Here is a 26,459-nt window from a genome sequence, read left to right as displayed (position 1 = left end):
CTACAATTAAAATCAAATTTTAATCCATAAGAAAAAAATGCAATGTTGGTTATATTATTGTTGTGCTTTGTTTGACTTCAGAGTCTGAGGGGTTAATCCTTATCGAAGCGCCAAAATTTGGCGTGCTTTGAGTTAAATTCGTTGAATGAATTGATATTTCAGGTTACTACTCTAAATTAAATCTCTAATAAATATCAATAGCATTGATTATATGGCGCTGCTATATTGGTTGCGCCTGCAAAAAGTCTCCAAATAATAAATTCTTAAAAAAAATCGACCACATAGTTGTTTATATAGTATTATTATCATAAAAAGAATTTGTTAACATATCCGTTTATTTAAGGGGAAAATATACATGTGTATTTATTTTAGATCAAATTACTTTCATATATTCTACCTTTAATTTATACACGGATGAAGATGGAGATACAATTGAACTCATGTTTTATGCACCATTTTGAATTAGTATATTTTGAAGTTTAAGGTTATTAAATAAAATATTACTAGAAAAGAAAACATTAAGCTCCATACCGAAAAGAATATGATATACTTACGTAGTTACGTGTGTTCATTCTTTGGAAAGCTGTGCCTTATCTAGAAAGACACCTAAGTTTCATGAACGGAAACGCGGAGCCACGTGTGTAATGATTGGTCATAAGTTAACGATCCTTCCATTCATTTTCTAGAACTTTACGGAACTCTAATCCTAAAACAAAACCCAAAAAGATGTTTATATTATCCCACTGCACTTAAATTACCAGGAATGCCCCTCTTTGTTATTATGGATATATTTGACTCCTTTTTGAGACATATGATACGCTTCATTATTCAATTCAAACTCCAAATCCAAATCATGAGACGGGAGGATAAATTATTTTTTAATCGCATAATATTTGACTTTTTCACGTGAAATATGAAGCAACCAATATAATGGTTTTGTTATTTTTTTATGTCTCCAAATCTTTGAAAACTCAACCCACGTGTGATTATATTTGTTTAAAAAGGATGGGATCAGAGTTAAATATTATATATCCATAAAAAAAATATTACTAATAAACTTATTATCAAATTCATATTAAGGCTGGCACTACACTCATATTATAGGGAGGGGGGTAATTATTATTGAGGATTAGTCTAAATACTTTAAACATATAAAAATAATATTTATTATTTATATAGAGAGACTAAATTTTAAAATATCACAATATTTTCTTGAAAATTTTATATTTTGAGCTAGCCTGCTTGATTCAATATTTTATTAAAAAAACTAAGATACAAAATTAGAATAAGAAAGACAAAAATATTCATTCATATACATTATAAAAAAAGTATGAATTAAGACATAAGAGTATCCTTTTGGTCACATCTAGCAAAAATAAATTTAAGGATATGCGTTCTTTAAGAAGATAATATTGAATATTTGAAGTGAACAATATTTCCAAATTAAAAAAAATACTAGATAAGATAAAACGGAACGGGGCGATTTGGTAAATTCCAAGTGCGCAAAAGAATAGCAGCCAGTCACACAAGAGAGAGAGTGAAAAGCCGAAGCATTGAAGAAAAGCACGGCGTTGTTGGGGACACGGCACACAATGACACGTGTAAGTAGGAAAAATTTAACCGGACACGTGTAGGTTGCATCTGCATTCGGCTGTTTCTTGAGTGGCTGGGACACGTCAATGTGGAGTGGAGTGTAACCGGTAGCGGCAACTGACTGGGCAACCAACCCTCCATGTAGCAGGTAGTGTGTAAGCGCTACAAAAAGGTTTGGTCTCTTACCAATTTTTAATTTAGCCACCTAATTACTAGCAACTGCCACATGTTATATTTCGTTTACATTATCACGGGCATTCAAAATAGCTATACATCGGCCGACGAGGTGTAGCTTCATACTAAAGTTAAGGCATTAATTTTTATAAGTGGCAAAGTTAAGGTATTCATTTTTTTTCTTATAAGAAATTATTGATTAGGATATGATCTAAATTTTTTTATAATACTTTATATGTTAAAAATTGTAGTGTCGTTCGGATTTTGGAGGGCATGATATTTTAATAAATAATTAAGAGATGTGTATAAAGTGTAGAATGAGTGAAGAAAGAGACTTACTAAAATTGATGTGTTAAATGGTTGAATATTTTGTAAATATTGAGAGTAAATTAGGATTAGAATATAAAGGAAAGTTTCCAAACAAATGAAAATTTACAAATTTTATGGATGAACGAAAATAATAAGACTACAATTTTTATGGAGGGAGAGAGCATATATTTAAATTAATGATATTATATGTATTTTCATTTATTGAAAAATAGCAATACAATTCAATATTTTCGAATTCAATAGAGACTATTTTGAGGTGGGTTTTGAACTTTTGACCACAACAAAAGAAAACAAAGATCAAAAGACAACAAGCCTGAAACCTGGTGAAATATGAGACGTTTGTCGAGAAAAATGAACGAGATTTTTTAGCCAAACCACCAATGTTCAAGCTCACCATTCGCACTTCGAGTATTGAACGGATTAAAAACACACAAAAATAGGGAGATTCAAAGGATGTGCGATGAGTTTTAAAAAGAGAATTCAGGGAAAACGAAGAAAATTGTTACTAATTAACTAAGTTTACAAAATTAATGAGTGAAAAATAAGCATGTGTATATGGAGATAAAGGGAACTATCTATTCATAAGTTTAAACTAAAGAGCATAATTGTCTTTTCCAACTCTTAATACACATACGCCAAGGGTAAATCCTTCTTATCTCGAGTTCACGTGTAGTGTGCTTGATGATGACGTCAATCAACCGTACTCACCAAAATCTTCTAGATAACGATAAATTTTATCTTCCTTCGCCAACACTGCTATGAATCAGGGCTGAATGAGGACCTTGATTGATTTGGTCATGTGCATCGCTGCCTTAATTAGTTTTGATCAAAGTTGGGTCATTGCCCTTGTAGTATGTCAGTGCTGACTTGTTGGTTGACGTTCCCTTTTGCTATTTTAAGATTGCTATTGATTTCTCTTTTTAGAGTTGAACCATCTAAAATCCCGAAAACCTATTATGTCAACGTAGGGATAAGTTTAACAGAACCCTTTGGTGCTTTAGTTTTTCATGACTCCTACTCAGTAGACCTACTATCTCTTGAGAAATGCACAAAACCTTCCATATTAAATGGTTCCATTATCCTCTGAAATATATGGGTCATATGGTAGATCGTCGCAACTCTCAGTTGAATCCAACGAGAAAAATTTAGGGCTCTGGTGGAAATGATACGTGTTCAAATAAAACAAAAATCGTGATGCAGATTGATGAGCTAGTAGTGGCGGTTGGTTTGTCACCTAAAGATTAATGAGAAAATTGAGCATCTACGACAGCATCGTATGTCGGTACAACAAAGCCCTTCTTGCTAGTGTCCTTCGTATATTGTGTCTACGAAGCTCAATGAAAGTGATGGCTGAAATTAAAAACTTTATTCTAACAGGTTTATTTCTTTAGTCACTTTGGCTTAATTACCTGATTTTCGAGACTTAAAGATTATATTTGGTCAAAAACATAGTTCATGGAAATATTTGATTTTTGGTGTATATTTCAAGGGAGATTTGAACCTTATCCCTAAATTTATTTTTTCATAATAATAGTGTATGAAGTATAAGAGAAAAAAAAATCTAACATATACTATACTTTTTTTATTAACCTTTATATATTAAGTGCATGCGTTATATGTAGCCAATAGCCATGTAGGTAGTTTATAAGAGTATGTGTTTTGCGTGTGTGTGTAGATAGAGCCCAGAGGAGGCCCATTAATTAGCAAAAAGTTACACAGCATAATGTCAGCCCAAAACAAATGAAGCCCACCAATTAGCAAATATCAGTAAACAAAATTGAGGCTTCACATTTGCCCCGTCTTATTATATTTTTAATTGGTGAAAAACGAATTGAATGTCTACTGATATTTGCATTAATCAGCATCAACAAAATCATTTTCTCGCACTCTTGCCTTCAATTCATTTCCCAATTTCAATGGCGTCTTCCTCTCTCCTACTTTCGCCTCTCTCATCCACAACTTCCGTAGATAACCGTGAACTGCCCGGGAGCTCTTCTTTTCTGCAGAACCCCAAGCTCCTATTCGCAGCTAAGACCCGTAAAAGCGCGATTCGGAGATGTGGATTCAAGGCCCCGGTAGCTCGGAAATCTCTCGGCCATATACCCAAACAGTTTCGCGAAGAAAATCTCAAAGATGGCTGTATGTGATGCTCTTCTCTTCTCTCAGCCTCTTTTCCGTCGTAATTCTTTTATTTATTTCTGGCGTATTGTTTTCCTTGTTAGCTTTTTTGGGAGTTTAATTTGTTATCCTTGCTTGTTGAAGAATTTTTTTTTTTTTTGGGGGGGGGGGGGAGGTTCAATTCGCAGGGCTTTTCTTTCTGTGTGTGTGCAGCGGAGAAAGAATTACCATATGTTGTGATGATTTTGTGTGTGGAAGGAAGAGTTTGTATTTAGCATGCGATAACTTGAGAGTAGCCGCCCCCCCTCTCTTTTCCCTGATGCATCGTGCTTTAAGCTTCACCCAAATTGTAACTGCTGTGAAGTTAAGCAAGAACAGAAGATGGTGCAGATATAATGCATTGGTCTTCCAATTGAATAATGGCAAGTTATTCAACATGATAAGAAGTTGCTAACAGTGTGGATGCTATCTGGTTGGCTGGTTGCTGCGGAAACCTACTCTGAGGAAGGAGTGTGCTGTTTGATGTGATCATCTGTAATTATTTCTGTTTGAGATGGAATATACTGCTTTGGTTTTCTGAGGATATGTTTTGGTTTCTAAGTGTAAAGAGGGATTCCATAGAGCACAGACCTTGAGATAGTAGAGCATGTCCCAATAATTTACTAACATTTGCAATACTGGTTTTTGGAATTTACTGGAAATCAGCATAGCTTTGATTTAAAATTTAGCATTTCAGGGAGTAACTTGTGATTCTTTGATTAGTGAAATGAGACTTTGAGATGTCAAGGCTTACGACAATTATGACCAATCATACTGGGTCATGTTTATTTTTTGGTCTATGCAGTACTAATGTGCATTACTTCTGTTCTGGTTGAGTTCCTTTCCTTGACTTTCTTTCATTAGTCAAAGCTTTGTCGAATGAACTTTTATCTTGCATCTCAATGTCTCAAGAGATATGCAGCATGTAACTGATGTACCATCTCTTTTATAGTGATGGAAAATTACAAAAATGCGCCTCAGTATCTATACGGCCTTACACCTTCACAGATGGATATGTTCATGACAGAAGATAACCCTGTCCGCCGACAGTCTGAAAAAGTCACAGAGGTATAAACCTTTGTGTGTGTTCGTAATATCACATATGTGTCCTAATTGCTTTTAATATTCCCAAGCCCTAATCTAGAAAATGGTTGATACCTCCTTCCTTTCCTTTCTTATTGCTGTACTGAATCATGTGGCTGCAATTTGCAAGCATTGTCATTAGATGGTATGAGGAAACAGTTTTTCTGTTTGAGGGATCTTGCCCCAAGAGCACTGATTTGCTTTTGTTTATTTAGGAAAGCATTTCATCTGCCTGCAATTACTTGAATAATGGTGGAATGTGGAGCACGACTGGCATGAATGAAAGAGGGCCTTCTAAGTATAGCATGAGTGTAAGCATGTACCGCGGAGGGGCGAGAGGATATGGAAGACCTAGAACTGCTCCTCCTGATTTGCCATCTTTGCTTTTGGATGCCCGGATTGTCTATCTGGGGATGCCGGTAGTGGAGCTCTTTCTTTATTGGCTTGTAGACTTGATTATTTCAAAGTCACATTTCTTAATTCCTCCTGTTTAATTCTGTCTGTTGTAGATTGTACCAGCTGTGACTGAACTTCTTGTTGCTCAATTTATGTGGTTGGATTATGACAGCCCAACAAAGCCAATATATCTGTATATTAACTCATCTGGCACCCAGGTAATCTATAATCATCTGATATAGTAATTTGTTTGTCTGTTCATGTCTGCACACATCCAATCGATAGTCTAGCATAAAATAGTAGGAGTACTATTCTATATTATTTTCGTTTTTTTGTATATTACATTTTTCTCTTCTGGTCTTGTTTGTTTTCCCAGAATGAGAAGATGGAGACTGTTGGATCTGAAACTGAGGCCTATGCAATTGCTGACACAATGGCTGTAAGACCCTGATTATAAATGCTTACTTAAGTTTATGACTTGACAGTAAACTTTGAGATCCAACTGTGGAGACTCAGCCTCTTTTAATTGTTTTGTTGGTGTCTGGCGTTTGACATTTCATTCAACTGTTCTGTCATTAGTATTGCAAAGCAGATGTCTACACTGTAAATTGTGGAATGGCGTATGGCCAAGCAGCAATGCTTCTGTCTCTTGGAGCAAAAGGCTATCGTGGATTACAGCCGAATTCATCCAGTAAGATATGGCTTTTATACATCAATCTGCTTTATGTTGAGATATTTCAGTTTCATATTATGATAGTAATGGTTGCTTGGCTTTTATACATCAATCTGCTTTATGTTGAGATATTTCAGTTTCATATTATGATAGTAATGGTTGCTTCTTGCATGTATTAAGTCGCAAAGAAACTTTTATTTGGGGTAGTTCTTCATGAGCATGAGCTTATCTCTCCTGCTCTAGGCTATCAAGGGAGTACCACACCAACTGATCTTGTGCTGAATTTAGCAATAGTAATCACAACCAGCTGATGGTTGGCAGGATTGGTTGGCTAGGGTTATCTAAGGTGCCATAACCATAGGATATATAGTGTGAGTTGATAGATTGATGAAGTTAATTATCTATTTTGGTTGTATTTTGACGCCCCTAGTGCTTGATTTTCTATGATGCAAGCTCCTTTTATAGGAACATATGAATTACTTCATACTATAACGGCGCAATTTACTCGAGATATTTGTACTCGAGAAAAATCTGAAAGTCTTTGTCTTGCTTTTTATCTTTGTCTGCGGCCAACCTTATATAACCCTCAATCAATAACCACATAGGCTTTTCTGCTTTGGGTTGGTTTCTCGGTTATTTAGATCCTGCTGGTTTGGCCTATTTTAATATGACATTTTCATTTTTACCCTTTCTCTTGGTACCTTTTTTTACATATGTCAAACATTTCAATTTACATCATTTAAAATGTAATGACAGTGTCATAGGAAACTGCTTGTGTTCTTTGCTTACTGAATTGATGATAATAGTTGATTTGTTCAGTGCTTCAATGACCTGTAGATTTCTCTTAGTCGTAAACTTGTGTGGCTTTCTGGTTTTTTATGGTTTTGCTTCTTGCTGCAGCAAAACTGTACCTCCCAAAAGTAAATAGATCAAGCGGAGCTGTCATTGACATGTGGATTAAGGTCTCTCTCTCTCTCTTTCTCTCTGTTTGTGTGTGTGTGTGTGTAAGAGATAGCTTGTTGCATTCTTAAGCACATGTCTTGTTTGTTGCCTCAGGCAAAAGAACTAGAAGCAAACACCGAATATTACCTTGAACTCTTAGCCAAAGGAATCGGAAAACCAAAGGAGGAGATTGAGAAGGACATCCAACGCCCAAAATATTTCCAAGCACAGGAGGCCATTGACTATGGTCTTGCTGACAAAATCATTACTTCTCAGGACTCCGCCTTTGAAAAACGGGTAACATTCATAATAACTTTATTTAAGATTTAGTTTTGGTTTTGGTGTAGGTGTATACTGTTGCTGTATACTCTCAAAAACAAGCCATTGTATTCTAACGATGATCTCCCTTGTCAGAACTATGAAGAATTGCTGGCGCAATCGAAAGCGATGAGAAGAGCTGCTGGAGCTGGTCCTCAAGCAGCTCCATCAGGGTTTAGGTAACTTAGTGAGATTTTGCGGCACGGTTGGCATGCCCTTGCTATTCTGCAATCTACGTTTGATGATGATGTTGCTGGGCATTTGGATATTGCCTTTGCCTCTACTTAAGGAAAAGCATCTGCCACTCGTTTACCACTTTGGTCGGATCATGCTACAACCAGGCAGTTCATTAAAGCTGAAACCTTAAGCATAATGCTCATCTATTACAACTATTGTATTTTTACTTGAAATATAAGATGTAATGACTCTAGTTAAATTTTGTTCGAATGAAGTGTCAATGTCCATCGCAGTTTTGCCTAACCATTTAACCGAGTTCGTTTGCGACTTCTTTTTGGTTTTCCGTGAAGAAAATCGTGTATAATGGCATTTGAACTTAAATTTCTTAAAATATTACTCCCTCCATCCTATTAAGCACGACACAAAAATCATTTTGGGTTGTTCTATTTGTAATGGCTCATTCCCATAACTAAGCGAGTCTATCTACTTTATCCCTAATTAAGTGGGTTAATCTAGTTTACTCCCTAATAAATTGTATTCATAATCAAATTTTCCTTATTATCTACTTTATTCCCAATTAAGTGGGTTAATCTAGCTTACTCCCTAATAAATTGGATTCAAAATTAAATTTTCCTTAATGCGTGTGCCCAAAAGCATGGGGAGCCATACGAAGTAAATCATTAAATTTACGTCTGTTGCATTGCACATGTCAATTTAAAGTAAATCTTCTTAGCAATACGAAGTAAGGGTGGGGATGTTGGGAGGAGGCAGCAGCAGCAGTAGTATGCTTTCATTTTCACTAAATCACTTGTTCAATTGTATTCCGAGCACACTACAATCGTCCCATGAAAACTAGTCATCAATGAGTAAATGATTTTAAATAAGGTCCTCGATCACAGCTAAAATTTGAAAATAACACTCGCTCCGGAAATAGCACAAGCAACTAGTTTTTGCCTAACTCATGAAGCAGGGTTGGGAAGCATTTTTGGCTTTGGCTTCACTTCTACTTCGTTCACGCTGCGGACAAATATGGCATCTGGCTCATGGCTGCAAAAGTGATCAGTGTTAAAATGTATCAGAACACACAAACACACACAGGAGAGAGGGTTCTCACGGTTTATCTCCTTCTTCATATGTGTAACTGGATGCAACCGCCAGCAGTCTACCATCTCTGCTAAAGGACAGTGCTGCAATACTTGTCGGATACTTTGTATACTTCACAATGTAACCAAATAGCAGCAGATAAGAAGAACTTAGTAATCACGTCTTTTGTAACATGGAAACCAAAGTTAAAAATTAGATTTAGCATCTTCTACCTGATACAACCTCTTCTTGTTGTTTCCATCCCACACGTTTACATAACCATCACAACCTCCAGTAGCAAAGGTACCATAGCTACATGCAGCATTATCAAGTAAGAAATACTACGAAGCAAAGTTAGATACCACCAAGAATGACCTTAATTCACGACTAATCTAACTTCTTTTCAGGAAGACACAGATCTGAGATATACAGTAATCTACAGGGTTTATATATACGAAGACCAAAAATTTATCTACAGCAGTTTTTACTCCTATACTTTATGATGAAGTCAGATATACTGATCCAGGACCACATTTTTTTTTGTAAAAACAACGTCAACTAGTACTTACATAGGGTGAAATGCAATGGCATTCACAGGGTATACGATATCTCTTCCTGCTTCAGACTTCCTGTGGCACTTGAATGCATACCTGCAGATGAGAAAATTAACAAGGAAATTATGAACCAGTTAAAATTCTGCAGTTAAGTGACACATCAATAAAGGTTATTACACGCTTCCAAGATACAACAGACTGGTTTATAATTAGTCTTGCAGAAAAATTAAGCAAATTGGTTATCATTTTGTTCTACAACTACTGTAAAGATAATGGCAAAATGATACAAGGTGAAGGTAGACATCAAAAGAAAATTAAAATAAATTTTTTCTCCCAAAGTTATTTAGTCATGTAGTTTTCAGGAAGTTTTTCCCTACTTCTACATTCTCAAGTATGGGGCATTTGAGACATACTTTTTAGATTGGCCTGCTTCTGAGAGATCGAAAAACTCCATGGCTACTCGTCCTTCAACAGAACTAAGAGCATAACCTGGAATTCGTAAAGTTACAATCAGAAAGAACAGTTGCGAGATGACAATTTCCAAAATTGTATTATCTACTAACTTAGCGTAGAAAATCTTAGTTGAACCAAGTATCTCCCTATGGGATCTATGCCAAGCAGCATAATTCCACTGTCAAAATATAGCAAAGTTGTCACGACTCACTAGCAACTGTCAACCAACAGTCACTAATATTATTTGATATTTCTAGATATAGGAATTTCAATCTCCTTTAACAACTGGTCATGATAGCTAAAAAGCTCTAGAACGATCATGATAGTTAAAAATCTCTGGAACGACAATTCATTTTACTCCAAAGCAACCTATGACAAATAGTGAGTTGAGGAAGCAGTACCTGTCCCATTAGGATAACATCGGACGCATCTTGTTTGGTATTTCAGAGAAGATTCCCTTCGTTGTTCAGGTTGAGACATGTTCCGGAGATCATACACATTTACATGCCTTCCAGCAGTAGCAACCACTAAGCGATTGCCAACAAGAGACATTGAATATACACGCTCAGGTTGAGTATATGTTCCAACAAGAGAGCGATCCTGGCCACTGGAACTTCTTGGATCCCAGCACTTCAAGGTTTTGTCCCAGCTACCCGTAATGACTTGACCTAAAACAAGATAATGTATAAGCTCAAAAGAAATAGAACTATCAATAGCTCCATGCATTTGCAGTGAACCAAGCTGAAGTTGAGTATTGGATAATTCACTAAGAGACTTCTATTTAAAGTATTCAACTTTCTAACTTCTGCACTTGCTTTTTCAATTTTTATAATGGACCTTACAACCTCAAGAGCATGTAGTGAATACCAAGTAGCCAAATAAAAAAGAAAGTAGTATAATTCACTGAACAAGGAATGAAAATAGTAGGCCTTTTATGTGTATATTAGTCTTAACAACTATAGAAGCATACATACTAAACCATTTTTCAGTTCTCACATGTTCAGGCTAAACATAGTTCCACAAATGATTAAAATAACTTTTGCTGCCAAAAAAGTCGTTATTTAAGGAATTCTTTCGAATACATTACTGTCCAATAACATTATAGCTTTAGAAGAGCAACAGAAAAGTAAATAATGTAAGGTTTCTTGATGAAAGACCAACCAGTTGCGTATGAGTATTCAACACATCGGACAGGCCCATCATGGCGCCCCAAAACATCCTCCCTGTTGTAGTTGAACACGAGCCTGGAGCATAACAACCACGAATTGCCACATAAATCAACAGCAAGCAAAAACTCAGTCAAAGTGATATATCATTCGAGAGGAACTAAAATCTATCACACTATAAATCCTTCCATGGAACTAAAATCAATTAAACTAATAAACCCTACCAATGAACTAAAACAAAATAGTGAACTAGTACAGAAAAAAAAAAAAAAAACCATAAAAGCTTGTCTAAAAGGATAACAATGTGAATCAGAATAAAATTGGAAATCACCTTCTAACAGTATGATCAGCAGAAGCACTAAACCCTGAGGTATCGTCATGGAAGCAACAATCTAGTACAGCCCCTCCGTGCATAAACTCCCCTCTGAGCGAATTGGCACTAGCATCATACAACCGAACACTCTAATAACCAGCAGAAAGATTAGGAAAATAAATTAAATCGAGAAAATCAGAACGGAGAAATTCAAAATTAGAAAACGAGACTTTGCATTCTAAGCTTAATACAATAAGTAATAACCTTATCCCATGAGGAAACAAGAAGGTGGTCGCTGTGGTTGGAGAACCTGAGGTTGGAAATTCCGTCGGTCGGGGGGCTCAATAGCTCCCTTCCCGTCGACGGGGGTGGCGCTGCCGTCATGATTGCCGCAATTTGCTGCGCCTTTTGCTTGGAGTGACTGGGGGTTCGGCGGGGAGAGAGGCGAAGTAAGGAAGGTGATCTGATGAGTGATGATTGATGATTTTAGAGAGGGAGAGAGAGCGAGCGGAGGAAAAGGGGAATTCAAATTCAAATCTAGAGTAACAAAGCCGTGAATCCGTTGTAAACCAGTTTTAGGGCCCCGTTTGGCTCCTTGTGAGGGAATGGGATATAGTGCAGTGTTTGGATTAAGATTTAAAATTTAAAATTCGAACACATTAATTCTCTTATTTTATTTTGATAAATTTACAGGGAGTATTAAATAAGACTGCGCCTCATGCGACTCGAACTCAAGATCTTTAATTTTAGATATTAACCCATTATGGTTTGGCCAACACATGCACACATTAATTCTTTTTTTTAGGCAACAAGTGAATCATTTATTCAAGAGCTGCCCTTGTGTGCGCTTCATCTTATTATTTGTACGGTGCGCTCCAACATATTTTATATAAAAATAAATAAAGTAAAAAACCAAGCTAACTCAATGAGTTGGTGTTCGAATTCATTAGCACGAGGTTGTGTGTTTGAATTTCCTAACTCGCACGCGTGCAGTTTTCAACAGCGTCTGGCCAATCCGATTTGCGTCCGGTTCAGCGTAATTCAGTGCCTAGTCGATCCGATTTGTGCCCGGTTTAACGTTGGTGGTCGCATCCACCTTGTGGCGGACCTTCATCATGATCTTCTTATAGGTGTTGAAAATGTTACAGTTTCAACAGGCGAAGAAGCATTCGATCTAGTACTCCTTGCTGAGGTTGGCTTGAAACATTGTTGCCTTGGTCGGGCTAGAGCACGACGACTGCGAGGCAACTTTAAGAAGAGAAACGGTGGCGTTGCATTTTTTTTTTTTTTAGAATTATATTCATAGTAACTCAGTCTTTTAGGTGATTTGAACTCTCGAAGGAAAGAAGTTTAACTAAATTGCATTTCAGTGTTAATATAATATTATATTATTATATTAAAATACTCCCTCCCTCCGACAAAAGTATGATACTTTGGTTGGGTACGAGATTTAATAAAATTGGTGATGATGTTGATGTAGTGGAGAAAGGGTCCCACCACTTTATGAGATGTGTGGTTGAGATTGAATTTGTGGTGGATTTTTTGTAAATAAAGAGTGTTTGTAAGGATAATATATAACAGTGGATGGTGGGACCATTGCCTAAAAAAGAAAGTGGTATAATCTTTGCGGACGCCCAATGTAGTAATTGTGCCATACTTTTGGCGAACGGAGTGAGTATTACTTTAGAAAAGTTTTTGTGTGATCCATTCCTACATATTACAATTCATATGACAGATATTTATTTTTTGTTATTTTGATATGTTCGCAAAAATTAGTCTATTTCTATTTATAGACACTATCACACGACATATTATCCTCAATATATCAACTTATTTATCAATTCTATCATATGGTCAACATATTTCTCTACTCACATATACAATTAATCAATCATTACTAAGACTACTCATAAGGTGAGACATTTTATCCACTTACTATATATCCAATCACTTTTATTAAAATTCTTATTGTTTTTTTTAAGACTTTTTTTTTATGTTGATGAAGTATAATTGATTTTTTTTTCTTATTATTATGATTTCTCCAATTTCACTCTTTTACTAATATATAAATCAAATAAAATTAAATCAAATGATATAAACTATCAAATTTTTTAGAATATCTCTAAATTTCAATTCATATTTTAGTAAAAATAAATTAACATATACTATTTTTATCTTTATGTACTAATCCTAAAAAATAAACCTCCATCATGGAGTATAATATCACCAAATCATATATTGAAGCCTACTTTAACGTGATTATTAAAAAAATCATAATCTTTGTTTAGTAGACATTAAAAATGTCCAAATTGATATAGGAAAAATAAAAACTATAATAATAATAATAATAATAATAATAATAATAATAATAATAATAATAATAATAATAATAATAATAATAATAATAATAATAATAATAACCGCACTTACTATTTTACCTCTGTCAATCTACAATTAATTTATGTTTGGTTGTGAATTATAACTTTAAAACTCGAATTCACAACCACTATTATTCATAGTTGTGAATTCTAACATTAAACTTGAATTCATAACCAATACTATTCATAGTTGTGATTCCTATCTATGAAACTCTAATTCACAACCATTCTATATTCAAATGCGAATCTATAATCTATAATCTATAATATATTAAAAAGGGGGTTTTCAATTTCAAATTGATTTCAAATCAATTTCAAAATTAAGTGGCAGTTTTGTAGTTAGAATAAAATCGAAGGTTTATTTATAAGCTATACATCTTTTTTTGTTCATGTTATTTAACTTCTTATTTTTTCTATTTTATTTCTTTTTTAAAATTGTGAAATTCGACTAATTATAAAATATTTGATATGCATATCAAATTAAAGATCATGACAAGAGCTTTAATTTGATATATGTTATGTAAATATTGGATTTAAAATATAAAAATTATATTTATTTAAAGATTGAAACTTATGAAAATTCTCTCTCCTCTCTCCTCTTTTTTTTTTAAATAAATTTATTTTTTTTCAATTATCTTTTAACTTATACTATTGTTTTTTTTTTCAAAATATCATTTTTTTATATTAAACTAAAATATATTTATCTTAAATTATAGTATTTTTAATTATATTTAGAATTTTTATATAATAATCAAATGATAATCAATTTTATATATAATAAAATATAAAAATCTTTTTCGTACGTTGCACGAGTACAAATGCTAGTTCAATTTTAAAAATCGAGTTCACAACCAAAACTATTGCTAAATGTGAATTCAAGTTTCAAAACTCGAATTCATTACTTTATCCAGGTGTGAATTAATCGTGATAGTTGTGAATTTAAGAACAATAACAATACAAAATTGATTAAATTATACTCTATCCGTCCACGATATCATTTTCACTTTTGTCATTTTTGGTCCGTCCACAATATTATGTTCACTTTTATTTATAAGAGTAAGGTCCACAAACTACTCACAATAATAGTGAGACTCAAACTCCACTTACAATAATACCACTCCTATATATCAATTACTATCCATTATTTTCTTAAAACTTGTGTTGTCCACAAAGTGGAAACGATATCATGGACATAGGGACTATTTAATTACAAATTGATGAGGAGTATACTATGCATCAACGCTGATTATTTATTTATTTAATTAGCCTTCTTTTAAGGAAAATAGTACTCCAATAAATTCTTCAAGAAATTGTTCTTCAAATCTATTCACCCAAAACCTATTATCCAAGAAATTCTTCAAACCCATAAATTGTTCTTACCGTCAAATCCTCGCCGCCGCTCCTGCTATCGACAGCAGCGACAGCGGCATCCTTGGCGGCCCATCTCAGTGCGGCTAGGGTTTCGGGAAAAGGTCGACGACGAAAAGCCAGATCTCCCATGGTGAATTTCAGTGTGTGTGTGTGTGTGACGTTTTCGGTGTGTGTGTGACGTTTTCGGTATATGTGTGCATGCGCAACGAGAGAGACAGAGGCGAGGGAGGTCAGGCGGCGGCAACCGACACTACTGTCGTCCGTCGGAAGTTTTGAGGGGAAGGCACCGACGTCCGTGTTGAGGGGGGATGACAGCGGAGACGGCCATGGGGGTGGTGGTTGTGCGCAACGAGAGAGAGAGAGCAGAGGTGAGTGAGATGGAGGTCAGGGGGCGGGGCGGCCGTCGGTGCTGATGTCGTCCATCGGAGAAGAAGAGAGGTGGAGAGGGGCTGTGTTGGAGGGCGCTGAGTGTGTGCGTGTGTTAGTGTGTATTTTGTGTGTGTGTGTTTATAAATAAAGAGGCTTTAGGTTTAATTAGAAATTTTAATTAAATGATTGATTAGGCTTAATTAAAATAAATATTTTCATTTGATAAAGTGGCCACTTTTAGTGAGACAAACCAAAATAAAAAGGTGGCCACTTTTATTGGGACGGGGGGAGTAGTTAAAAAAGCATAAGAATAAGTGAAATCAGAGCAGAAGATGGTTTAATCTAGTATTCGGCCTCACTGACAGGGCTGCCAAAGTTGTTGGAGACAGTCACTTCCGTCAAAGGTGAAAACGAAAGAATCACGACCCCGCAAATTACTTAATTAAATAATGTAAAGATAAAAGAAACATCCCAAAAGATCAGAGCTGAAGATGTCAGAGTTGAAGAGTTCGTGCAAAAGACGCTGAGTGGAGCTTTGCAAACAAAAGTTGTTTGTTAGTTACTAAAAAGTTACCGTAATAATTTTTTAAGTGGCAATAGGCATAGCACCATGCAGTGTGCGTGAGAATATTTACGTGATGAGGACTAAAATATGGTTTAGCGTTGTGCAATATCAACACTGAAATTATTATTATTATTATTATTATTACTTGGTTTATTTGGTGCACCGCTGACTTGACATGGCTGATTTTATCAATCGAGAATCATCTTGGCAGCTTAACCCTGCATTCGTCGTCTTAGCTCAGCTTTGCATTGGCCTCAACATTCCAATTATGTTAAGTGTTGCTCTGACAACTCAACTTCAAGACGTAGATCAATGTAATAGGGTTTCGGCATAATTGCCTAATTTAGAGGGCCCAAGTGCTAGGTTTACTTAGATGCATATAAATAAGGCTTTCATTATTAAATTAGAGACTCTCTTTTCAATTCTCGACATGTAAAATATAATCACTCCCCAAATATAGTGGAAAATTTGGGCAACCTCCGTCGACGTAGATTATTATGATCGAACCACGTATATTCTTGTGGCATCTTATATATATATTTTTTTATTGGAATTATTTCTAAGCTCATCATCTTGTATAGCCTATTTTACCTCTCATGTAATATTCTATAAATAGTTCGTCTCATCTCATCTGTAAGACACACAGAAATATACTATAAAAAGTTATCTTCATTTTCAAGTTCTTGAGCGACTGCTCTTCACGCATGTTTTTTTTCTCTTCGAATTTATGAATGTTTAGACTAGGTGTTGATAGATAGCTTACCACAAACAGGTTCAACACTCAAATTTTAGATTTCTTCATTAGAATATTCTATCGAACAGTCGACGAACATTCCTATTCTTGCATTTGCACCTTCGTGACCTATGCCCACCCGTTACAGACGGCACCTCCGCCTGCTTCAGGGCAGCGGAGATGGATGCGGCAAGACTGGAGTTAAGGGTGGAGGAAGGAAAGAAAAGGTGGGTAAGAAAGAAAGTGAAAATTTTGACAAAAGAATAAAATAGGGATAAAGATGTAATTTTACACAAAAATTAAATATTTTTATTTTTATTTTATTTTAGTTGAGTGTGAATTTTATTTTTTTAATTTTATATCGTGAAGAACAATTTTAGTATTTGTTTTTTACTACTCAAGTAATAGGCAGGATGAATTATGATCCCACAAAATGAATGAATTATTTATTTAAGCATGAAAATGGTAAATAAGTAAATAAATGCAATTACGATTCCAGCCTAACCAAAATAAATCAGGAATTCTCCGACACGATGCACTGAATTACATTTCATAAACTTGCTAATACTGTCAGTGCAATTTCTATAGCAAATTTTTTCACCTAAAACCCTGTAATCTCAATTTCGATCTGGTTTTGTATCCGTTTCTACAGCTGCTCTACCCAGCATGGTGGTCTGCAAATGCCGCAAGGTAGTTTGCGTTATATGTGATTGATTGAATTCTTTGTATAATCTAATTTGCAATCTGTGGTAGTTGTAGATCCGATCATGCTCGCCACCCCCGATACAGGAGATCGTTCGATTTTTAATTTAGATTCTGGTTTGAGATCGAGTATAGCTTAGTAGATTTGAGCTTGCCTTTTTTCGTTATTGATTTACTTATAGGCGGCCCTAGGCGGTGGAATTTAGTGTTTCGATAAATTTGTGCGATATGGAAAAGGCTGATGGTAAATGTTTTGTGTTTGTGGTGTTGTGGAAAGCTGATGAATCTTGTCTATTTGGTTTTAGGCGACTAAGTTGTATTGCTTCGTCCACAAGGTGCCGGTCTGTGGGGAATGTATATGCTTTCCGGAACACCAAATCTGTGTGGTATGATTGTAATAATTCATCAAAATTCTTTCTTGGGCATTGCATAGCCTGTATAGGTGTTAAACAAACATGTTATTGCATTTAGGTGCGTACATACTCAGAATGGGTAATTGATGGAGAGTATGATTGGCCTCCTAAATGCTGCCATTGTCAAGCTGAGCTTGCAGAAGGGACAGACCCTCAAACTGCTCGATTGGGCTGTTTGCGTATGTCTTCATGCTTATGTATATTATTAGTATTCAATTTATTTCGAAGAGAAATTGTTGTGGCTAGTTATGCATCTCTAACTCAATGCTTAAAATATGCAGATGTTATACACGCAAATTGTTTAGTTTCGCATGTTAAAAGTTTTCCTCCGCAGACAGCTCCTGCTGGATATGTCTGCCCAGCCTGCTCTACACCGGTATGTTCTGCTCATGGAAACTATTGCCTTTTGCTTTAATTTTGACAACGTTATGGTGTAACAAAATTTGCAACAATAAGGGTATGTTTTGTCAGGGATTGAGAGGTTTTAAGTTTTGAGGATGAGAATATTGAGTTTTGTAATCCTATTAAATAGTAAGAGTTTTGTGTTTGTTTACAAATAATGCGTTTTACCTTAAGATCTGGTGGGGAAATAGGAATGGAAGAGCCTATTGTGTTGGGAACCATTTGATTAAGATTTCTCTACCAACATCTTTCGTTTTCTGTGTATCTAATTAAGACCATAGATTTAGCACACGGTATGTAAGGAGTGTCACGAGCTTAAAAATGGAAGATAGGTTTTATGTGATTCATATACTGACAAAGCAACTTGAAATAATGAAAAATGTTTATCTAACTCTCGAAAACCTTGGGTGGAAGTATTTTACTTCATGTTACTAGATTTGAGATGGAATCTCAGTTTTTGTATGCTAGCTATGATCATCTCTGATGCATGTGTGTTCCTGAACTTAGTCCATAGGATCTTTACCCCTTCGATTGTTAGCAGGTATCTCTCTTTATACCATGATACTGTTCCACGATTAATGCTCAACTTTTTGCAGATATGGCCTCCAAAAAGTGTGAAAGATTCAGGATCACGCCTCCATTCAAAGCTGAAAGAAGCAATTATGCAGGTTGTATGTTGTTCTATTTTTTTGGGTGCATATAAACTGCTCAAACTCTTATTTGTTTTTGTTTCTTCTTTTTCTTTTTTCCCCACTTTGATTGCGCCCGTCTCCTTTGACAAAGCCATGGATCGTGCATTCTGTTGATCACTTTTTGGATATAGATGATCTATATTTTAGAATAAGAAATGCTCATGTGTCACCAGGTGCTTCTTGGATTAGTGGATACTTTATGCTACGATGTCTTGTCCCGCATTGAGTGACACAGCAATGGGTTGCACAATTTCTTTTGCGGCCACTGTTACATTGCGTGTTTATGAATCTTTTGGTTGCTTATTTTATTATTTATCTACATTTCGGTTCGATCTTCTATGTGCATGCTCTCTTCTTCCTTGTAATTTTTCTTTTCTCTAGTGGGTTTACTGAACTTGGTGCATGTAAATTAGTTGAGAAGTTTCATTCTTCTTTTCTATGCATGTTCTTCTCACATCTGATTTACATGACTGCTTTTGCAGACTGGTTTGGAGAAGAATGTATTTGGGAACCACCCAGTACCGTTGCAGGGAGCAGAATCCCGTAGTCCTCCACCTGCATTTGCTTCTGAACCCTTGGTACACGCCTCTGGTACAGTTGATAAAACTGCAGCTTCTACTGCAAGACCTGCAAATTTGGATATTTTGGAGATAGATGGATATAGCTCTGGGACATCATCTTTGCCCAATCATGAGCCCGATTTTATGAAAAACACAAGTCCTACTGGTGTAAGATATTTTTATATCTTTTGAAGCTCTCGCTCCTCACTTCCATGTCTTGGGTGGTTTGCATCTGTGCTGGTTTATGGTTTCTCATATGGTTTTTTGCCCAGCCTGGTGCAACCACACGAAAGACTGCTGTGCAAGTGGACAGACAAAACTCTGAGGTTCCATACTACGCTGACGACGAAGATGCAAATAGGAAAAAGTACTCTCGAAGAGGTGTGTTGAAGTTATTTTCTGTTATCGTTTTCTCTTATTTCTCTAGAGTTTTCTTGATCTACTGGATTTGATTAATCATATTGTAGTCATATATTGGTGTGGCCCAAACCTGAAAGGCTTGAATGAGACTACTGATCATTTTACCATGTAGAACTGAATATTTTTGTTTGTAGCCTTGTATACATGCTTATGTATCAATACACCTTAGGAGTGGTGCGAACCCTTGAAATTTCTACCATGTAGAACTGAGGATTTTTGTTTGTAGCCTCATATCTGAAAGGCATCTTATTAAGAAAAAACAAATGATGCGTTTGCATGGGACTCAACAAACCATAACTTCAAAGCTATTTAATATGCTAAGATATTAGACTAAAATAACAAAGCAATAGAATGGGAAACAACTAAATAGGAGATCCTTCTGCCAATCCTAAGGCCATGCACAACCTGCTCATCCATGCAACTCGGACCAGCCCCAGAGCCCTGCTGCATAACATTCTCACCCTGGCTATCAACTCCTTCCTTGTCAACCTCAATCTCCAACGCATTACTTTCACAGATATGAAGCCATTTTGGTTGGATACTCTGGCCATTTACAAACTCTAGTTATTTCGAAAGATGTTAATTTGTTCAGTTTTCATTCTACTGTAACTGGAACTGGAAGCAACAATTAAGCATGCTACTTGGTTGCTTATGATGTTTCATACCCGGCCTGTGGACATGGATTACTACACTAATTCATAAACCAAGGATTCCAATTAGGTTCAGTGAAATGAAACAATAAAAAAGTTTGCTTAGGTTTTCTGACTTTTACATATAGACTAGTTTTCACCTCACATCTACTTTAATTGCCCATGTTTGGATATATTTAATGATCTATCTTTTATCCTTAATTTTAAAATCATGTTAGTTTCTGCCATGTGCGACTTATGATATTCTCTATTGCACATTGCTAAACCAGGCGTGTTGAATTATGAAATGTAGGTTCATTTCGCCACAAGTTCCTTAGGTCATTGCTGCCTTTCTGGTCTAGTGCATTGCCAACTCTACCAGTTACTGCGCCACCAAGGAAAGATACGTCTCATGGGGATGATGCCCCAGAACGCCGTGCAAGGCACCACAAGACTTCACGAATGGACCCTAGGAAGTTGCTCTTAATTATAGCCATCATGTAAGATATCATTACCTGCAGTTGTTTCTTCTGGTTCAGAAAATTTATGTGGAAAAATGCATCTATAATTCTTTGCATATTTTACTTCACAGATATGGTTCAGCTTTTTCTAGAAATGGTAGTTTGGTAGCTAGGTCAATAAGATGGGCAGATTGCTGTCAGATTTTAGGCGATTAGGTTTTTCTTTTCTTTCCTGGCAAGACTTAGCGGAGAGTCTGGAGACAAAATGCAGTTGCTACTTATTGACTCAAATTTTGTGGTATCTTGGTTGCTTCAGTCATGAGCATGAATTAATTTTACAAGCTTTTCTTGTTTTGCACAGGGCCTGCATGGCGACAATGGGTATTCTATATTACAGAATTGCACGCGGTCTGGGTGAAGAATTGGCCGATGATGAGCCACAATGATCAACCTTGCGAGTGAGTGATACGGCTAACACAGCCGAGGAAGAACCTCTGTTAATTTTATGTTTTTTAGTAGAAAACACCAAAATCTTCAAGATATGTTTTTTGGTCGTAGCAATATTCAATTCTCCAAAAGATTTGTTGTCCATAACCCTCGTTCTCTCTCTCTCTTGATCTTGTTTCCGGAAAATTGTTCTAGCTTAGATGTATTCCCTTCCCTTCTTTCTCGTGTTCACCCGAAAGAGATTGTGTGGCCAAAGCAGTATTCACGAGTTCTGAGAAATTAATCATCTGTGTTGTTGATAAGATTTTGAATGATAATATTCGACTGAATGATTTAACTTTAGTGGCGACTTGTTTGCGAATCCAAGATTCTCGTTGTGTCAAGTAGTGGGATTATAAGATACTCCTCCGTCCCATTTGCATTGGTCCCTTACTTTTGGACACGGAGATTAAGAAAGCCTTTATTTATGAGTTAAAGTAGATGCAGTGCTTTACTTTTGCCCATTTAGGAGTATTTATTTTTGCTATTTTAAGAAATGGGCCAATACAACTGGGACAACTCAAAATGGCAAGAGAGCTAATACAAATGGGACGGTAGGAGTATAACTCAGCTCTTTTTTTTTTCTTTTCCATTCCATTCCCCCTTGGCATTTTTTTTGAAAGATTAACAATATAAGAGTTTGTGAATAACAACGTCTTGGACCATCATTGGGCCTTTTAAAATGTCTCTTTTAACTTCTTTATTTAATGCCTAAGGCTTAAGGTCAAAGCGATAAGGGGTTAATGTCTAAGGCCAAAGGTCTTGGGTAATGTCTCTTGTAACTAAAAGAAAAGGAGATGTATTGATGTGTGTAGATTAAAGTGGTACAGTAATTAATGTTGACAACAAATATGTTATGTTTGAGTCCACTATCATGTTATCTTGAATATTAATTTGTTAATCAATAAAAAAAAGGAAGTCTTGGAATAAAAACTAATCTTTAGAAAACCGTACTTGTGTAAAGTTATAATTACAATGACTATAATATAATACTTCCTCTGTCCATAAAAAACTTCTTATTTTTTCTTTTTTTGACGTCCACAAAACAACTCTCGTATTGGAGATTTTTGTTGGCAAATGGTTATGAAAAGAGATTGTGTAGCCCTAAGTAGTTGTTGCTTGCAATTAGTCGTATGTGGACGGATTTATTTGACTGTTACATTGTACATGAAATGCTACTGTGAGTGATTGAAGTTGTGAAATTGCAGGCAGATTGTTAAATTGAGGTTTGCATGGAAAGTGTTCAAAGAGATGGTAATCTTATTTTAGTAACTTATGTACTTATCTCAAAAACAAAAAAGTGGCTAAGAATCTCCTCGACGATGCCAAACAAAATACTCCATTTGTCCCACTATAAATGACATGTATTTCATTTTGGGCCGTTCCATTATAAGTGGCCTATTTTCATAAATGGAAAATTTTAACCCTTAACAAAATGTAGGTCCTACCACTTTTAACCAATTTATACATTCTCTTTAATTTTCGTACCGAAAAGTTTTAAGCCACTTATAGTGAGACGGAGTGAATAGAAGATAATGGATCTCCTTGTCAGACACCATGCGAGCAGTTGAAGTACCTGTAGAGATTTCCATTATACAAAATGGAGAGACTAGTAGAAGCAAGAATGATAGAGATCCAACTAGCAAACTGCTCTGCATTGCCAAAAGCTTTAAGCACTTTGAGAATGAAGTCCCATTTCAAAGTGTTAAAAAGCTTTCCGAATGTCATGACACGACACGAGCACTTCATGAAATTGACACTTTCAGAATCCAACATAATGCAATTATGGATGAATCGACCACTGATAAAACCAAACTGATAAAAAGAAAACTGATAAAAAGAAACACTCTCAGCCGCCTCCTTACTTAGCCTTGTCGCCAAAACCTTGAAAATAATTTAAACTGGAAGTTAGAAAGCATAATAGGATGAAGATCAGCCGCCGTGACAATGTCTTCCTTTTACGGGATTAAAATGAGGGTGTTGGAATTAAGACTGTTTGGAAGATAAGACTTGAAAATAAGTTATTCAATTAAAATGAGGGTGTTGGAATTAAGACCATTCGAAATTAAGATTGTTTTGGGATTAGATGTTTAGTCTCTATGTATATAAGGAAATTTTGAGAAATAAGTTATTCAATTAAAAATATTGTATTCCATTCGTTCTAATTACATAGACCGATTAAATTTTGTACCAGAATTAAGAAAATCAATTAAAAAAATTATATAAGTAATTTTCTAATATATTGTATTTATTCTTTGATAATTCATTAATGCTATAGTTAATCAAAAAATTAAATAAAATTATATTTCTAAATGAGTTAAAAATGCCTAGTCTTTTATATAAACGAGCCTATATATTTGAGATATTTAAAAAAAGAAAAGCTTATAGTATAAGTTTATATAATCGAGACGAATATAATATTATCCTTATTTTTTTTAAAATGGATCTCTAAAAATTTGATAGTGAACGCACCAAACTCAAACGTGCACACGGTCTACAATATTCTAGACGCCCAACAACCAATAATTTCAAATCTGACTCATAGGTTTCCTTACCATTTTTATATAACTACCAAAATCTAACATTCTAAATATCCATTTTTAGAATTGCATTATTACTCCAAACATTATTTGATCTTTCTATAAGATACATATAATCACCATCGTGCATTGGCCGGTCCCATTATTTGTAGACTTTTTTATTGGCTAGTGAACCTTGGTAGTTGTGTTAATTTTGGAGATATCGACGACATAAGTCTCACAAAAAAAAACATTTCTTTTTTCTTGGAACAAACTATTTTAAACCCATAAATAATATTAATCTCTAAAACAGTTGAACGGAGATGCAATCCTAGTAATCTTTGTCCTTATATATAGAACCTTGAAATTGCATCTTTCCGGCGACAAGCAATAAAATTTTGTAAAAAAATTAATACATAGAGGACTCGTTTAATACGTAATATGACATAAAATGATGTATTTGATTAAGATATTTTTTCATAGTGATTGATTACGTGTACTAAATTATTTGCTACAAAAACAAATTTTGATAGGAACATAAATTAATCAATTAATTAATAAAATTTTGATAGGAAAATAAAATTTTAGTAATTTAATCAATTAATTATGATAGGAGTGAAATTATAATAGTTTAATCTATTAGTAAATTAATAAATAATATAATTAAGATTTGTATTATCTATCCTACCTAGGAGGTGATATTCAGAATTCAAATATTTGCATGAATATAATATTATTAAAATGTCCTAGGTATATTATACACTCTAAAATCACCTCTAGAAAATGAACCTAGTATTATTTTCATAATAATTGCATATTAGATGTGGGATTCTTGGTGGGAAGATAGATAGGAGTATATTACAAAATTTAATATAAGCTAGATATTTAGCTGTAATTATTTAAGAAAAAAAATGGTATTAGCAATATTGGAGTATTTAAAAAGGGGTGATTGTTGATGGTGATTGGACGCGTGTTTGAAAGCGCGGAAATCGCAGGAATCTTAGGGGGTCTTGGCCCCTCCAACTAAACTTCGGTCACCACCCCTCCACACATCTCAACTTATTTTCTTTTCTTTTCATACAAATTGAGTTGTATATTAGTATTAATTAATTAAATTATTAACGTGGATTCACAGATTTAATATCAAATGGACAAGATTCTAATAATCCACGTCTCGCTATCTGATTCCGGATCTTTTATATTGTATTTGCCAAATTATTCAGCTATAATATTAGTCACGTATGTTTTTTATGTATATAATTGGAGGGGAGACTGAAGATTGTTAAATAAATTAAAATTACGTACTTACAGGAAATATTCAGATTGTAGAACTGAATGATCACATTAATGTGTAGGATTTAATAAACCACATATTCTTGAATTAACTTCTTCTAAGATGGTGCTTATGTCATAATTATGGTGCATGCTAGCTAGTTAGAAACCCTACTTAATCTAATATATAGGCACGTATTAATACTTAATTGTTCTCTCTTGGTCTCTAATTTGAACAAACATATATATATAGTTTTCTAAAATACTGGAGTACATATTATTCCATGGATGCTTACCCGAGAATATATAAAATCGTGCAAAATTTAAAATGATTATTTTATCGTATATTGATCCAAATATTTTATCGTGTAGTAGTCAAGTGCGCTAAGAGAAAGAAAAAAAAAATCTAAATGTATATAATTTCTCAATGTAGTTATATTTTTCAACGTCTCAATGGATTTTGCCCCTTCCAAAACAATAGAAAAAATAAATAAATCTAAGTGTATATAATTTCTACCTCTAATATCCCAGCTCAGGCCAGCCTGTTTACAATTGTTACAATCTCTACAAGAGATGTAATTAAATTCTTTAGGCCCATGAATTCCATGGCTAGGAGGAAGAACCGGACTATATATATGTTATTATGTATATATATTCAATGCCGCGACTAATCTTTAATCTTGGATCACTCCACATATAGTTCAAGAACTAATCAACACTAAGCTCACTAAACTAGTAGTTATATATCGACGTAATGCCCATGACAAAAATTTAGTACAGTTATTTATCATAAAGTAATAAATATAGAATATACACGTATAAAATAAGACGTAATAAATGTGTAGCAGTGTTTTTCACCTTTGCTATGTTTTTGCCTTTTCAATTGTGCATATTATCTTAATTAAAAGGTATTTCTTGATGCATCACCCCTTTGATCTCATATCAATGTTCATATATATATCATTCATAGCATGTCCCTTAATTTCACAAATTATGAATTTGAATTGTAGTATTATGTAATGATGACCTAATATGGTATCCTAGTATCTAGTGATGGTGATGGTCATGATGGTGA

The 26,459-nt window shown here is 34.8% G+C and overlaps 3 protein-coding genes across 3 annotated transcripts; 2 read left to right on the top strand and 1 right to left on the bottom strand.

Annotated features, from left to right (window-relative positions):
• Nucleotides 1-3,895: 3,895 nt before the first annotated feature.
• On the top strand, nucleotides 3,896-8,149 carry LOC131000862 (ATP-dependent Clp protease proteolytic subunit-related protein 1, chloroplastic). The gene is made up of 9 exons (XM_057926985.1): nucleotides 3,896-4,236; nucleotides 5,207-5,322; nucleotides 5,553-5,756; nucleotides 5,847-5,951; nucleotides 6,110-6,172; nucleotides 6,313-6,424; nucleotides 7,307-7,368; nucleotides 7,463-7,645; nucleotides 7,763-8,149. Exons 1-9 carry the CDS (start codon nucleotides 3,933-3,935, stop codon nucleotides 7,847-7,849), a joined length of 1,236 nt encoding a protein of 411 aa, XP_057782968.1. The 5' UTR covers nucleotides 3,896-3,932; the 3' UTR covers nucleotides 7,850-8,149.
• A 451-nt stretch (nucleotides 8,150-8,600) lies between these two features.
• On the bottom strand, nucleotides 8,601-12,024 carry LOC131000871 (mitotic checkpoint protein BUB3.1). Its single transcript, XM_057927001.1, has 9 exons — nucleotides 11,677-12,024; nucleotides 11,431-11,561; nucleotides 11,095-11,177; nucleotides 10,335-10,601; nucleotides 9,894-9,969; nucleotides 9,496-9,576; nucleotides 9,160-9,238; nucleotides 8,958-9,058; nucleotides 8,601-8,890 (listed from the first exon to the last, which is right to left on the bottom strand). The coding sequence occupies exons 1-9, from the start codon at nucleotides 11,794-11,796 to the stop codon at nucleotides 8,803-8,805; spliced, it is 1,026 nt and encodes a 341-aa protein (XP_057782984.1). The 5' UTR covers nucleotides 11,797-12,024; the 3' UTR covers nucleotides 8,601-8,802.
• A 4,711-nt stretch (nucleotides 12,025-16,735) lies between these two features.
• Nucleotides 16,736-21,896, top strand: LOC131000872 (uncharacterized). Its single transcript, XM_057927002.1, has 9 exons — nucleotides 16,736-17,518; nucleotides 17,836-17,916; nucleotides 18,002-18,122; nucleotides 18,225-18,319; nucleotides 18,942-19,013; nucleotides 19,520-19,765; nucleotides 19,870-19,978; nucleotides 20,960-21,146; nucleotides 21,469-21,896. Exons 1-9 carry the CDS (start codon nucleotides 17,495-17,497, stop codon nucleotides 21,551-21,553), a joined length of 1,020 nt encoding a protein of 339 aa, XP_057782985.1. The 5' UTR covers nucleotides 16,736-17,494; the 3' UTR covers nucleotides 21,554-21,896.
• Nucleotides 21,897-26,459: the final 4,563 nt, after the last annotated feature.

Source organism: Salvia miltiorrhiza, chromosome 8, assembly GCF_028751815.1.
Source record: "Salvia miltiorrhiza cultivar Shanhuang (shh) chromosome 8, IMPLAD_Smil_shh, whole genome shotgun sequence".
Classification (NCBI taxonomy): Eukaryota; Viridiplantae; Streptophyta; class Magnoliopsida; order Lamiales; family Lamiaceae; genus Salvia; species Salvia miltiorrhiza.
Note: the sequence above shows the minus strand (reverse complement) of the source record. Positions and strands in the feature narration are given on the sequence as shown.